Source organism: Schistocerca piceifrons, chromosome 5 (genome assembly GCF_021461385.2).
Source record: "Schistocerca piceifrons isolate TAMUIC-IGC-003096 chromosome 5, iqSchPice1.1, whole genome shotgun sequence".
Classification (NCBI taxonomy): Eukaryota; Metazoa; Arthropoda; class Insecta; order Orthoptera; family Acrididae; genus Schistocerca; species Schistocerca piceifrons.
In genome coordinates this window covers 62940827-62957163 of record NC_060142.1, presented here as the reverse complement: position 1 = coordinate 62957163, position 16337 = coordinate 62940827, and the positions used below count along the sequence as shown (strand labels likewise).

General features: G+C 39.4%; 1 protein-coding gene across 2 annotated transcripts in view; it reads left to right on the top strand.

The window, feature by feature from the left end:
• The window catches only part of LOC124798721 (iron-sulfur cluster co-chaperone protein HscB), a 40048-nt gene extending 30274 nt beyond the window's left edge, over positions 1–9774 (top strand). Inside the window, exons 3-4 of one of the 2 annotated variants that reach the window (XM_047262245.1) lie at positions 4422–4619; positions 9498–9774. In XM_047262245.1, coding sequence (XP_047118201.1) covers positions 4422–4548 — 127 coding nt within the window. In that variant the 3' untranslated portion in view covers positions 4549–4619; positions 9498–9774. Of the gene's footprint in view, positions 1–4421; positions 4620–9091; positions 9457–9497 lie in introns of those variants that run through there. The other variant, XM_047262246.1, reaches the window with a different exon arrangement.
• Positions 9775–16337: the final 6563 nt, after the last annotated feature.

Here is a 16337-nt window from a genome sequence, read left to right as displayed (position 1 = left end):
TGGTCTCCTTCCCCAAACCAACCACCAACCAACCAACCAACCAACCAACCAACCAACCATGACCATATTGGTTGGACACTGGAAAACTGTGGTCTGGTCAGATGAGCCCTGATTTCAGTTGGTAAGAGCTGTTGGTATGGTTTGAATGTGGTGTAGGCCCCATGAAGCCTTGCACCCAAGTTGTCAACAAGGCACTGTGCAGACTGGAAGTGGTCTCATAATGGTGTGGGTTGTTGTTTACATTGAATGGACTGGGTCCTCTGGTGTAACTGAACAACACCATATGTTCGTTGTACATCCTATGTTTGTTTCTGTGCTTATCTCACACAATGTTGCTTGTATGTTAGCACAGACAATTATACGCAAATGCCACTGGTCTCAGTTGTTAAGTGAAGGCTGTTGGCCACTGCATTGCCTGTAGTGAGATGTAATGCCTGATTTGATGTTCTTGGCATATCTTGACAACTGTGGATCTCACAATACTGAATTTCGTAACAATTTCTGAAATTGAATGTCCCTTGCATCTAGCTCCAACTACTATTCCACGTTTGAAGTCTTAATTGTTGACTGGGAATTGTTATGGTTGGCTACTTGAAGACCATTTTCATTTGTGTACTTCATATTCCAAAACAACAATGTCACTGGGTCCCAATTGCTTGCCATTGGTTTGAAGAACATGCTGGATAATTCGAGCAAATGATTTAATCACCCAGATCCCCTGACATTGAACACTTACAGGACACAATTGAGAGGTCAGTTTGTGCACAATCTCGTGCACCAGCAACACTTTTGCAATTATGTACTGCTATAGAAGTAGCATGGCGTAGCATTTCTGCAGGGGACTTCTTGAGACTTGGAGTCCATGCCACATTGAGTTGACGCACTATGCTTGGCAAAAGGTGGTCTGACAAGATATTAGGAGGTATCCCATGAGTTTGGTCACCTCAGTTTGTACTAGTTATGTTCCTTTCAGAGCATGCTGATATAACAGCTTCATGCTTAGCAGTCATACACAACTGCTCGCTTTATGAAAGATCCATGCCTGAAAAGTTGCACTGGTCACACCAACACCCAAGAAAGGAAATGAATCTTCCACTGAATTCTGGACCCATATCACTGACTTTGATTTGCAGTAGAATTTTGGAATATTTACTGTGTGCGGACATCATGAATTACCTCTAAGAAAACAATCTACTTACAATCAATCATCACGAATTCAGAGAATATTGCTCTTGTGAAACACAAATAGCTTTTTATTCACACGAAGTAATTTGTGCTATCAACAGGGGATCTCAAATTGAATATAGATTTCCAGAACTCTTTTGACAATGTTCCTCACAAGAGACTTCAAATCAAATTCCGTGCCTATGGAATACCATCTCAGTTTTGTGACTCGATTAGCGATTTCCTTTTGGAAAGATCATATCGTATATAGTAATTTATGCAACGTCTTCAAGTAAAGCAGAAGTGATGATATCTGGTGTTTCCCAGGGATTATTCTTAATCTACAGAATGATTATTAAACTTTCAAACCACTGTAGAAATAAGGGGGAAAACATGTGCCAGAAGAAAAATAAATAGTTACAAAATGTAGCAATCAATGGCGCAGTAAGCATCATAATTTAATAGTGGTCGACTACGAAAGGCAAATGAATCGCACAATGCCTAAGGTGTACGTTTGATGTTAAACAAACTGTACTATTCAGTGTGCATGGGTGTACAGGTGTGATACTGTTAGTTACGTAAGCCCATCCACCACGGCAAGGTCATATCACGTTGGATGGGAAAAGTCAGTTTTTAATTGTCCTGAGGCCAACAAACTGCATAAAAAGCATCAATCAGAATCAAATTGGATTATTAATTTCTGTGTGACTTGCAACAAGTTGTAATTGAGAATCAGCATGTTCCACAACTGATCGAAGTTTTTCTGGGGTCACGTTGAGAATGTTGCGCAATGCGTACCTTCAATGCAGCTAAGTTTGCAATCGGAATACTGAACACATCATCTTTCAGAGAGCCCCACAACCAGAAGTCACACAGATTAAGATCAGGTGATCGGGACAGCCAGACTGCTGGGAAATGGCTGCTGCTGATTCTAGCATTTCCGAAATGTCGCTTCAGCAGCTGCTTAACTGGATTTGCAATGTGCAGAGGTGTGCCCTCTTGGATAAAAATGATCCCATCCACGCTGTTGGAGAGCTGGAATGACCTGGTTGCACAAGACACTTGTAGCGCTTATCAGTGATGGTACAGGTAACAGCGCCGGAAGCACCTGTCGTCACTTCAATAAGAATATGGCCCTATGATAAATGATGCTGTAAACCCGCACCACACAGTGGCCTTTTTCAGGATAAGTGGTACTGGGTGATTTATGTGTGGATTTTCCGTTGCCCATATTCGACAATCCTGTGTACTGACATATCCTGTCAGATGGAAGTGGGCTTCATCTGTCCACAAAATCTCCCACGGCCAATCATTGTCCAGTTCCATCTGAGCAAGAAATTCTAAAGCAACGATCTTGCTTGCTGGCAGGTAAACAGAAAGCATCTCGTGCACATGGGTAATTTCGAACGGATAGCAAAGAAGGATGTTTCGTAGGATTTTACGCACTATACTCATGGGTGTGTCCAATGTTCAGGCAATTCTCCATGCACTACATGTTTGCATACAACCACTCGTCTCCTCCTGCTTTGCTGTGGCCACTGCTTCCACTGATGTCAATTTGTTTCCTCCCTGTACCAGGTTGCATACCAAGAGAACCCATCTTTTCGAATTTCCGAATCATTTTCCCCAGACCCACGGTAGTCATCAGACCAATGCCTTTTTTCAAACCCTTCAGTGTCCAGAACATCTGCAGAACGACATGTGCACAGTCATAATTCTTGTAATACAGTTTTACAAGCAGAGTGCGATCCTGCATTGAGACAGTCATGATGAACGTCGCAGACGTGAAGGAGGAAAAGCTGTGTACCTGGCTTGTTTATGCCAACTTCAATGAGTCATGTGCATGACAGGTGTTTTCATTTACGTTTGGCATCTATTGATCAGTTTTCGCACTATTCTTTTTTTATTTTTTATTTATTTATTTTTTTTCTTCTGCCATACATTTTCCCCCCTCTCCGATAATATTCCGTTGCAGTTTGACGTTATTCTGACCAGTGGTGTTATTTCTACAGCATTTTGAAAGTTTAACTTGAATTATAATCACCCTGTATATAAACAATTTAGGACAAATCTGAGTATCCCCTTTCGATTGTTTGCAGAGGATGCTGTCATTGACTGTCTAGTACAAGAGATACCGAAATTTTCCTCTGATGGAACTGTTTGAGAGTGCTGGTACTTTGATGTATTTGATGGAACACCTGGTTTATTTTAAAGGCTAATAAATTTTTAAAAAATGGACATGTTTTATTCTGTGATTACCTCAATTTTAAATCTTTAACTAATAACAAAGCAATAATAAAATTTTAAAAAGCCATGTTGTTAACAGTTTTTCTTTGAGGACTCACTTTTCACAAACCCTCAGTATTCCATGGAACACAGTATGGGAAACCCTGGTCTAGTAAAGCCATCAGAAGATCAGAACCAATCTCAAGAGCTCTAAAAGCAAGCTGTTATATGATCAACCCCCAAATTAAAAGGTGTAAATACGTAGGAACTGCAATTGTGAACAGCTTAAATTGGAATGGTCACATAGAAAATGTTGGGGAAAGGCAAACCAAAAACAGGTTTATTGGCAGTTGTCTTAAAAGATGCAGCAGTTCTACTAAAGAGATTGCATGCATCATGCCTGTCCATCCTATTCCGGAGTATAACTGTACAGTATGGGATCCCAACTAGATAGAACCAATGAAGGGCATCAAAAAAGTTTAGAGAAGTGCAGCTCGTTTGTATCGCGAAACGAGAGAGAAAGTCACAGAATCAGTAAAACAGTCGTTTTTCTTTTCGGCAATTTCAATCACCATCTTTCTCCTCTGGGTGCCAAATATTTTGGTGGTACCCATTTACATAAGGAGAAATGATCATAATAAAATAAAAGAAATCAGTGCATGCACAGAAATATTTAAGCATTCCTTTGTCTCACACGCTATTTGGGATTGAAACGGTAGAGAAATAATCTGAAGGTAGATTGATGAACTGACTGCTAGGCGTCATTTGTGAATTGCGGCATAGTCAAGTAGAAGTTGAAAGTTTCCGTGCCCTACTGTGTATATTACTGTAATAATTTTTTTCTCTTTTTTTATCCTTTAACTGGCACCAATGAAACAACTTATGGATTATTTGGCAAAGATTCAGTTTTTTGGCAGTTAAGTGTGTGCCTTCTGTGTAATGAATTTGCTCACCTTTCATTTTAAACTTTCAATGTAAATAAACATCATAATTAGGTTCTCAGTATTTCAACTGAGAAATTTTGTTTACAGAGATTTATCAAGTTCATTTGCTGAAGGAGACATGGAGAAAGCAAAGCGCATCCTTGTGAGAATGAAATATTATTCAACAGCAGAATCTAAAATAAAGGAAAAAAGGCAAGAATTCGGTTTTGAATGACTGATATCAGTTATTTGAAATCTTGGTATTAAAACAGTCAGTAATAAATATCAGCACTTCCTGTTGCGAAGGTAAGCCATTTAGAAAATAAGAATTTTGTTGTACTGAAACAACTTCAAAAATCACAGAGATAACAATCCTATTTGTATTGTATCATTTGAAATGTCTATTTAATGAGGTTTTCCTCCTAAAGTAATATGAAGAATGTGTTATACCTATTTTGCCATCTTACATCAAAATGTGTAGATTGAGAATTTTCAACAATGAATGATAAATCATACGCAGTTATACATTTTAATATTTGTGATAGTTTCTGTCTATTGGTACCCTGAAATGTCACTTTGACTTGTAAAATGGACCTGAAATCCTGGTAGAAGTGTGCAACCGTAATTAGAGTAAATATGAACATGGTTTTAAAAACGTTGGCAAGTCGTGTAAGTAATACAGATCCTGATGGTATAGAATCCTTTATTGTGCTTTTGACTTGCCTCAGGCCAAGCCCATCATCAGATGACCTGGCAACAAATAATAATGAGAAATGCAAATAATGGTGCTGTACAATACAGATTTACCTAGAAATGAGGTTATATAAACCTCTAATGAAATTAATAAATTGTACTCAGTTTTGAAGAATGCAACTACACACCATTGAAAATAACCAATTTTTCACAATATAATGTTACTGGATAGATAAAAAAAAAATTACTCACCAAAGGGCAGCAGGAGAACACATACATAAAAGAAGGTTATACTTATGCAAGCTTTTGGAGCCACTGACTCCTCCTGGCAGGAGGGTTGAAGGGGAAGGAAGAGGTATGAAGGAAAAGGACTGGAGAGGTTTAGGAAAAAGGGGTAGATTCTGAAAAAGTCACCCCAAACCGCAGGTCAGTTAGACTTAACGGACGGGATCAGAAAGAAGGACTGATTGTTGGGGACTACATCGGACGAGATTTGAAAACGTGAGAGCTTTAAGGTGCAAGGCACTGTAATATGCAAGGCAGATATTACTGCAAAAACATTGTACATGAGTTAATAAGAGTGAAAAAAGCTAAGTGCATTGTATATAACAGAGGTGCGAGGGTGGTGGTGAAACATAGACATGTCGGAAAATGAAAGATGTAGCAAATTAAAACGGTGTGAAGGAAGGAGTAGTTATTTTGAAGACATGCCGAGAAAGAAGAAATTAATGTGAACCGAGGCCAGGTGGATGGCAAGAACCACGGACATGTAGTGCTAGTTCCCACCTGCAGAGTTCTGAGAAACTCGTGTCTGGGGGAAGAATCCAGATGATGTGTGTGGTGAAACAGGCACCAAGGTCACAACTGTCACATTCTAGAGCATTCTCTGCAACAGGATATTGTGTGTTGCTGGAATACATCAGTAATTGATAACTTGGAGGTAGTCATGGCGATGTAAAAGGCTGAACAATGTTTATGTGACAGCTGGTATATGATTTGTCATTTCACAGGTGGTATAGTATGTGTTATTGGTAGTGCACACGTCAAAATAAGTTTTGCGTCACCCTGGTTCCCAGAAATCCTGAAGATAGATGTTGACTGTGGATATTGTATCACAGACACAGGCCCTTTGACTGTTCAGAGATGTCACTAAACCCACCCAAAGATGTAAACAAACATGCATGAGCAGCTCCTATTAGACGGAGGGAGTCCGACAGCCAATCAGTTCCAGTCATTCCTTCAGGAAGGAGGTACACGGCTCATGTTGTATGGTGGTACAACATGCAATGTGTGGTTTCCATTGAGCAATAAAAATGGCAGAAATGATGTTTATGTTTATATCTATTCAAACTTTCTGTACAGGTTCCGGTACTCTTGGAACCAAGGTGCTGCAAAACTTTGTTTTGCCAGTTACAGAAGTGGTAAGGTGGTGGTAGGAGGTTGCATATGGCGAGTCTTGCAACGAGGACAGTCACAGGGGTAGGAGCCACAGGTTAGAGAGATAAGCGCAAAAGTGTAGTGATACGTCCCGTTCCTTGAATGGGAGGTAACACGTCCCTAAATACATATTCAGAGAAAAGGTGTTTGTGGCTAAGAGTAATCAATAAGTGGTAAGGAGTTTTAAATTGTAGATGCTGGTACCAAGCTAACAATCCAGTGACTGTATGGAAGTGCATAGTAGTCAGAAAACGCTACCTGCTGAGGTGGGGATAGGAGTTCCATAGGATGGAAATCTAAGAACATGAAATGTCAAAGATAATAAATGTATTGCAATTGTTAATTATCAAGTTGAATATCAGATCTATTATGTATGTAGTACTGAAGGCCAGCTACACACATCTGTCTGCATTACACCTACAAACAAACAACAGTACCTTTGCCTCGAATGCCAATGCTGTATGAGAGGGAATGTTCGACATGGAAAGGGTGCTGTTGTTTCCATGTCAGACATTCCCTCCCATACTACCTTGGCGTTCAAAGCAAACATATTTGTTTGGCTGTAGATTCTTTACAGCGATACACTACCATTTTCACCTCAGTCTTCACCAGATGAATTACTCCACCAGTCTAGTTACAAAGCAGATTTTCCCTGCCATCACATCCAATCCTAGTACTGCTGATCCGTCAAGTTGGAGCACACCAATTCTCACTCAGTATTATACTGGTCTTGAATGTATTAATCAGCTACTTCAACAAAGCAATGACTTTCTGAAATCAAGCCCAGAAATTCGATCCATTCTGTCTGAGATTTTGTCCACCACACATAGTATAGTTATCTGTCGCCCTCCCAATCTTCACAATGTCTGTATCAGACCCTATGCTCCTTCTGCACACATGGCTCCTACCCATGCCATTGTCCCCAGTGCAAGACTTGCCTAAGCACCATTCTACTACCACCTATACCACCCTTGTAGTTCGCAAAATGTATTCTATCAAAGGAAGAGGAGCCTGTGAAATCACAAGTGTCCTATACCATCTTTTATGTGAACACTGGTCTTTTACATCGCCATGACTATCTGCTTGCTCTACAATATGGCAGTTGTGACCTCGGTCTTGTTTCACCACAAGTGCCATCTAGATTCTTCCCCCAGGCACCAGTTTTTCAGACCTCTGCAAGTGGGAACTAGCATTACAACATGTCCTTGGTTCTTGCCACCCACCTGGCATTAATTTCTTCTGTCTCAGCGTTTCTTCACAATAACTACTCCTTTCTTTACTCCATTTTAGTTTTCTACATCTTTCACTTTTCGACCTGTCTATTTTTTGCCACCACCCTCCCACCTCCGTTGTATTCAATGCACTTAGCTTTTCACTCTTATTAACTCATGCACAATGTTTTTGCATTAATCTCCGTCTTCCACTCTCAAGCTATCACGCTTCCAAATCTCGTCTGGTGCAGTCCCCAACACTCAGTCTTTCCTTCTCATTCCGTCCGTTAAGTCTCCCCTGACCTGCAGTTCTGTGTGATTTTTCTGAAATCTACGCCTTCTCCTGAACTTCTCCAGTCCTTTTCCCTTCACCCCTTGTGTCAGGAGGAGGAGCCACTGACTCCTAAAGCTTGCATAAGTATAACCTTTTATGTGTATGTGCTGCTGCAGCTTGGTGAGTAGACTTTTTATTTATCCAATTACATTATAAGTACATACCATCTAAGATTATATGCATTGTCAGGCACATTGAATAATGTCTGTAAGTGTCAAGCAAAACTTGTGCTGTTGTATACAAGAAGTAGGCTGTAGACCTAATCAGTAGCTGACTGCAGTTAGTGTCAGGGCACTGCTAAAGGTGCAATAACTAAGTTCATATTGCTAGAGTGCAGCACTTCTGATGACATTTAAAATTAAAATGCTACTGTAAAATGAAAGCTCAGTCAGCACTAATGTGCAAGATCAGTTGTAAAAAAAGTATAGCACAAGACATTAGACTTAAAATGTCAATAGAACCGGATTTGCTATGATTTGTTCATAAGTCATATTGCAAATGTAAAGATGACTTGTAACAGTAAGTTTGTTTTGTGAAACTCTTGCATTGTGTTTTACTGATGACTTTCGTACACAACTTTGCTGGTAAAAACAAAATATTTATTTTAATTAACTTGGTGTTGATATGAAATGCCTTGTACTGAAATTATCAACAAATCATACGTACTGAATGTGATTCTAAGTGACATTGTTGTAAATTTAATGCCTGTACAAGGCTATTATAATGGTTGTACATTTGACATAGCATATTAGGGTTGATTGAGCTTTTATTATTTTATAGTAACATTTTGTTTTAAACATCAAAAGTGCTGCTCTCTAGTGATACGAGCTTACCCTATGGCTCCATTATGGTGTCTTCACACTGTAACTGTAGTCAGCTATTGGTTAGGTTTACTTCTTGCATACTACAGCATATGTTCTGCTTGACATTTGTACGGATATTATTCAACATTGTTGTCGGTGCATATGATCTTAAATGGTATGTACTTAAATTCTTCAAAATTGAGTACAATTAATTTCATTAGAGATTTATGTAACCTCATTTCTTTGGTAAAGCTGTATTGTATAGCATTATTTGCACTTCTCTTTATTATTTGTTACCAGGTTATCCAATGATGGGCTATGCCTGAAATGCATCGAGTGTACCATAAAGGATTCAATATCATCTTAATGTGTATTACTTACGCAACTTACTAGCATTTTTAAATTCAGTTTCATAGTCACTATGACTGGCAGGAGTTGGGTGAAGACCAAAGGCAAAGGGAAGTGTTAATTTAGTGTATAATATATCATTTTGCAAATGATAGTTTTCAGTGTGGATAACAAATTTTGCTCACATATGTTATCCGCTATTTGATAGCTTCAAAGCTTAAATTTCGCATACTTTTGAAATTATTCAAAATTTCATACTAATTTGTGTTTTGGCCAAACCAGTTACAATATGGTAGCAAATAAGACATTCCTCTTATATGCCAAAAATTTTAATTGTGCTCTCACTTTTTTGTTACAGTACTCACTTCTACAGCAGCAACTAGTACACTTAGAAGACTAGATCTCCACAATGAAAGCAAAGATGACCTGATATTCATGCATTATAATTGCCATGCAAATAAGAATCGGGAAGTGGCTGAAGGCATATTTTGTATTTCTCAGTTGTGAATGCTGTTACTTAATAGATGCTGCCAGCAGATTTGTCCAGAAAAGCGGCACATATTGTTATCTTTCTCATTTTCTTGATTTTTGTAAAGTTTTGTATCTGAGAAAATAAAAATATTTTGTCCTATATAGTTGTTTGAAAGTTTCTTTAATAACCAGTCTGCCTCACTTTCTACAGTGACACGACACACATTGCAGTGGTGTTTCCTGCATGTTGTTTAGGATTGATTCAGGTAGCAGAATAGTTCCCTCATCACCCATTGCACAGTGTGACAACAAAAATATGTGGTGATTACAATGGTGAAACCCATTATCATCTAAACTTTCTTCTGGAAACGCAATTTTATCTGCATATCTGTGTTTTTGTTGTTGCAGCACTTATCACAGTTGTTATTTTAGGAATATTATTGCTCGGAGGGGGGGGGGGGGGGGGGAGGTAAAGGAAAGTTGCAGTTGTCAATCTACTATCTCACTGAGAGATCAAACTTTTTTGGCGGCGTTCGTAGCGACAAACAATTCGCTGTAGAAACGGCTTACGAAGTCACCGCCACACTTTTAATAGCGGGCCGACCGGTCCGCTGGAACAGTGAACAGAAAGATGAAAACCCAAACACTCTGATTAAATAAAAGTCGGTACTTATCTTTATTAACGAAGATACAGAAACACAGTAGTGAACTCCGTGTCTACAGAGATCTGTCTAGTTCGAGTCGGAGCGGCTAGGTCAGCGTCGGCTGACGACAAACAACAACTCTGCTGCGATGAACACACAACTGACTAGCAAGTACACAATTCGGTGGCGAGTATACAAAACTGTCCTAGCGCTCGCGACTCCAGCGCTTAAGAAACCAGAAGCCAGCGGTGGCGCGCGCAGACTTGCGGCGATTTCCTGTCTCGCTGGCGCTGCTTATGCGGACGGCGTCCGGACTTTGATGCTGCCAACCTTTTGGCAGCGGGCTCGGGTGGCATTACTGGCTAGGATATAACACAAACAGTATCGATTCTTGATGTGTGTGCATCCACTGACATGAAGAATATTGTTTGTACATGATCACGTTACTTCCACTCAGTGATGTCTTGCAAGTGTGTTAATTCACCAAATATTTTTTTTATGTGTGTGGTAAGGATACTACTAAGTCTGACATCTGTCAAACTCTTGGGCAACACAGAAGAGTTGCTTCCACTGCCTAAGAGGCTGGTTGCACGGAACCCACCCATCTATGCCATACCACAGTTGTGGAGGAAACAAACCACATTACAGATTGCTAATTTTGTTTAACAAAAGTAAAAGAAGTCTCAAGTAAATAAAAACACACAGTTTCTTATACAAATTTGCAATTTGCCGTTTCAAAATCACAATGGAACGGACAATGTTAGCGATAGACCAATAGATCATGAAGATCCTGAGTACATGCCATCTGCAGCAACCGCAGCCACTGTTGCAGGCAGAACTATACAACCGTGTAAGCTTCAAGAAAAGAACCTGTTACAACCAAACATTAGTGCTTGGTCTACCCACTCTTTTCTCAATGACAGAGGTTGTGGTATATTGTAATGACATAAATGGGCTGCTTACAAAATTTGGGATGATTCACAATCCAGAAGTAGTAAAGGAATTTAAAGATTCCTCAAAGAGTAGTCTCAAAGTTGTTCTCTTACGTAATGGGAACAAGATATCTATGATACCAGTGGCCCATTCCATTCAATTAAAGGATCAATTTTCGGGGACTACTTCTGGGAATGCAGACTGGTTACACAAAATATTGCTGTTTCTTGTGTCATTGGCATAGTAGGGCAAGGAAAGACCCTTATGTAGTCAAAGAGTGGCCTTTGAGAGACATTTTCAATGTGTGTGTGTGTGTGTGTGTGTGTGTGTGTGTGTGTGTGTGTGTGTGTGTGTGTGTGTGTGTGTGTGTGTGTGGGGGGGGGGACATGGTGAGTGATTTTTTTTTGTGTGTGGGGGGGGGGGGGGGGCATGGTGAGTGATTTCCCCAAGATATTACTGCTAGACATGAAGTTTCATCATTCATTCATTCATCCATCCATCCACCCACCCACAGATGGAAAGCAATCCAGGAACAGTTTCTAACCTGTAAGTACAGGGTCCGGCATAAAAAACTCCCCGATTACAAAGTAACGTGCAGCGGACAGTAGAAGGAGCAGAGTGGTGGGGGGCGCGTCGTTAAGTAGCTGCCTACGTGCCGTTTTCAGTGTACGCCATGGCGTGGTCTGGTGAACATCGTGCCTTCGTAGTGGAAGATTTTATTCAAAATGGCGAATCGCCTATTAATACTCAACGTGCTTTTCGCGTTCGCTTTGCGCTCGGACGACGGGACCCTGTTCCCGATAAGAAAACAATTTATTCTTGGGTTGCTAACTTTCGTGAGACAGGTTCCGCATTAAAAAGGAAACCACCTGGACGACCACGGACTGCAACAGGCCCCGGAAATGTTGATGCAGTTAGAGCTTCAGTTCAACAATCTCCTCGACGATCCACTAAAAAGCATGCGGCAGCATTACGGATATCTGATCGAAGTGTGAGAAGAATCTTGCATCGAGATCTTAAAATGCATCCTTACAAAATTGTAACTACGCAGGAACTGAGTGAACGAGACTGTGGTGTCCGTGTAAGTTTGTGCCAAGACCTTCTTCGGAACATTCGTCCCAACAATATTGTGATTTTTTCTGATGAAGCACACTTTCACCTTGCCGGAACAGTGAACAGCCAAAATTGCAGGTACTGGTGTGAACACAATCCCCAAGAACTTCATCAACGACCACTTCATAGCCCTAAAGTAACAGTATGGTGTGCTGTTTACAATTCCGGAGTGATCGGTCCTTACTTTTTCGAAGAAAATGACAGGAATTTAACCGTCAACAGTGAACGCTATTGCGCCATGCTCTGCGACTTTCTCCAACCGCAACTAAGGGAGCTTTTTGGTGAAATAGAGAACGTGTGGTTCCAGCAAGATGGTGCTACTGCCCACACAGTGCGGCAGTCACTGGCATTGGTGAAGGAAATGTTTCCTGGACATGTGATCTCGTTGCGTGGAGACATTGGCTGGCCCCCACGATCGCCGGACTTAATGCCCTGTGATTTCTTTCTTTGGGGCTATTTAAAAGCAAAAGTTTATGAACAACGTCCACAATCTTTACGAGCCCTGAAAGAAGCAATTACACAAGAGGTTGAAGCTATTCCACCTGAAATGACTCAAAGAGTAATGAATAACTTCAGGGAAAGACTCAAACAGTGTGTCGACAGTGCAGGAAGCCATTTAAGGGATGTTTTATTTAAAAAGTAAGACCATAAGAGTATTTTCTAAAATGGCATAATATGTACTTTTATTTAGTATAAATAAAATTGTTCTACCTTATTTGGTTTTGTTTTTATTAGCTTTCCTTAAAGGGGAGGTTTTTCTGCCGGACCTTGTATATTTGAAGCTTTATTCAGCTTTTTCATACTATTTTCATTTTGTAAAACAAACAATTACTTTTATTACATGATCTGAATATTAATCAACTACATATTCCTCCTGTACTATTACCAAGTCGTTTCAAAGATTCTCAAAATAGATGTGTGTGGCGTATCTTCTCCAGAAAAATTGGTACATGGTGGAACATTTCTGATTAGATTTTAGCAATTTTGATTTAGTACAGAATACATACTTTCATCTCGTGGTGAGACACTAATTTCAAATTTGTTGTCTTGTGTTATCTAATTAGCCTCCTTATTTTTAAGTGATAATTAGGGTGATCTACATTTGATCATTGTTTTAAGGGAAATTTATCTGCAGTATATTGCAACTGGACAACTACATCACCTTTCCTTGGAATGGGTGACAGTGGAGACATACTTTGTTTTTCATTGCGAGAGCACATAATGAAAAAGATCCACTTTAGGAGCAAATGACGATGTGTGTGAACACTGAACAGTACAGTTAGTATGACTGCAAAAAGATTACACAAATCTGAACATTTTTCCTTGACTATCTTCTGTTTTCGATTTCTGCCACCTGAAGTGACATATCAGTACTGGCTCATTCAAAGCAATATCAAATGTTGTAACAAGTTGGACTGAACATGAACGTCTCTATAATCCATTTTGCAAGTCCTCGTTACTTCCATGTGTTATTTGTACCATCCATGCGGATCAACCACACTTGATCTAAATAGGGCCAATCCATACCAAGTGGTCCAAGAAAAAAATAATTGGTTGCTCGACCATCTCAAAAAATTTATATTCGCTGGGTGAATTCCCTAAAGTTTAGTAGTTACAAATATATATTTTTTTAATTTTTTTTGGAATGGCAGCCATATTTGTTCCAGGCTGCATGCATTTTTTTTTTTTGTATTTGCAAGCATCTAAATTTTTTACAATTATTCAGTAGTTGATTGTCCTATGCCTTTCAGGTAAAATGCATTTAGTTCAACATACTCTGCGCTACAAATTAACATCATTATCACTTAGCCGAATGCATTCTTTAATATATTTTTAATAGTTCAAAGTTATCAGCCACAAATTTAAAAAAAAAAACAATATTTGAATGGTAGTTTTCCAAAGAAAGATTAATTTCTCAGCTTTAATATTTTTTCTGCTGTTACACTATATCAATGGTGAGCAGCTTACACTTAAAAAATACACTATTTTAAAAATGGATTTTTTAATTTTTCCATTTTGTGGCCTGCAATATCTTTGTTGGGGGACCAGATAAAAATCTGAAAATTTCACAGTTAATAGACCTTTATGATATCAAATTTCAGTATAAATTTCAACTTTGAGATTCAATTACAAACACGAGTCAAAAATACGTTTTTTAACATCTGCGATATCAAGGCTTATGGAATAAAATACATCAATTACAGTATATAATTTAATCATATCTATGATTACTTACTTTTTTAATGAAAATAAGCCTACTAATTACATTATATTGTTCTCTTGTTATTTGTTTTTAGTACACTGCCCATTGAACATTTGAGGATTTTGTTCACTCACTTTGGGTGTTAGATTATGAGTTCGCCCAGCCACAGTTGTAAATTCCATGGGAGACAGCTTCCTCCGTACACTTTTAAGTGGCATCCAAACTTGATCCTTCTCAATTTTTTAAAAGATGTCCTTGGTCATAGAGGGTGTTTAAATACAACATGTACACGTTGGTTCTGACAGTCAATATTATCAACTTCGCCAATCCATCACTGTTCATCGTAAGCACAAGCCACTATGTCTTTATTTTGAAGAACCAATTGTACAAGTTTTCCACACTGATGAAGTTCACTATCAGGCGAATCTTACACTTCAGTAAGTTGTGTGAATGGGGTGCAAAACAATGAAAAGATCGAGTGCCTTTAATATTCCGACAAGTGTTGTACCTTTCCTTCAAGACACTGTCATAGACTTCTTGTATTTCCTCACATTGTACAAAAACATAGGTAATTCCTTCGATATTTTTTTACAGAATTCAAACATTTCTTGAGGTGTTATGATACGATTGTCATCGGTCCGCTGCAGACTTGCTTTTGTGACAGCTCGCTTGAAGAAGGCACGATGAGCCAGAGCATTGTCATGATGTAGCACCCAACTCCTGTCTTACCAAAATGCAGGCCTTTTCTTCTGCAACTTTACGCACAAACGCTCAAGGACAGGTTAATTGTCTGTCCTCCAGGGGCAAATTCATGATGCACAATACCAGTAGAATAAAAATCACCAACATTGTCTTCACCTTCGACAGACTTTGCCGTGCTTATTTTGGTCATGGTGAACCTGGAGTCTTCCACTGCAAAGACAGCACTATGGGTTCAGGATTATGCCCATATACTCATTAGTCGTCACCTGTAATTACCCTAGTTAACAAATCTGGGTCATTTTCAGTCTGATTAATCAGTTCTTGGTACACTGCAAGTCAAGTGACACTTGACAACACTTTGGAATGAATTCTGCGGACACCCAATGCATGTTCAGATCTTCGGTAAAAATTGAATGAACTGCATAGAAACTTAATTTAAGTTCATCAGCAATTTCCCTAATTGTAAGTCTATGATCAGAGTGCACAAGTCGTGAACTTTCACAACATTTTCATTCGTTTTTGAGGCGGAACTGTGGTTCATCTTCAAATGATTTGTGGAACCTGACAAAAACATTTGACTGGTTCATACAATTATCTCCAAAAGCTGTTTTTAATAGTTCATAAGTGCCAGAAGCTGATTTCCGCGTTTTTTAAAACAAAATTTCACACAAACTCATTGTTCCATTTTGATGTCCATTTTCACGCATACAGAATCCGGCAACAAGCCCTAACAGACCCACACTCAACCAGCTGCCACAACGAACTGAATAAAGGAAACAGTTTCCTGTCAGAGGGCGTTCAAGGACAACACAATGACTCATTCCCCACCCTCCGTGTACCTGCCCACCAAACCAATAAGCAGTAGCAGATCCAATCTTAAAACTTTCCAATCACACCTTGTACTGTTAGGGCATTTGATTATTTCAATGGTCTCATATTTTTCACTGTTGCATCCAAGGCTGCCGTGCAAGAACACAACCTTCTCGAAAATTGATAGTACAGCCACACTCCTGCTGATGTTCAGCTATAGCTGACTTTGTGCTCTGTCCAGTTGTACGTAACATTCACGCTCCAACATGTGAACGCTAAGGTAGTCTCTTGGTTTCACCATCACTAACTATGCTGCATTCAC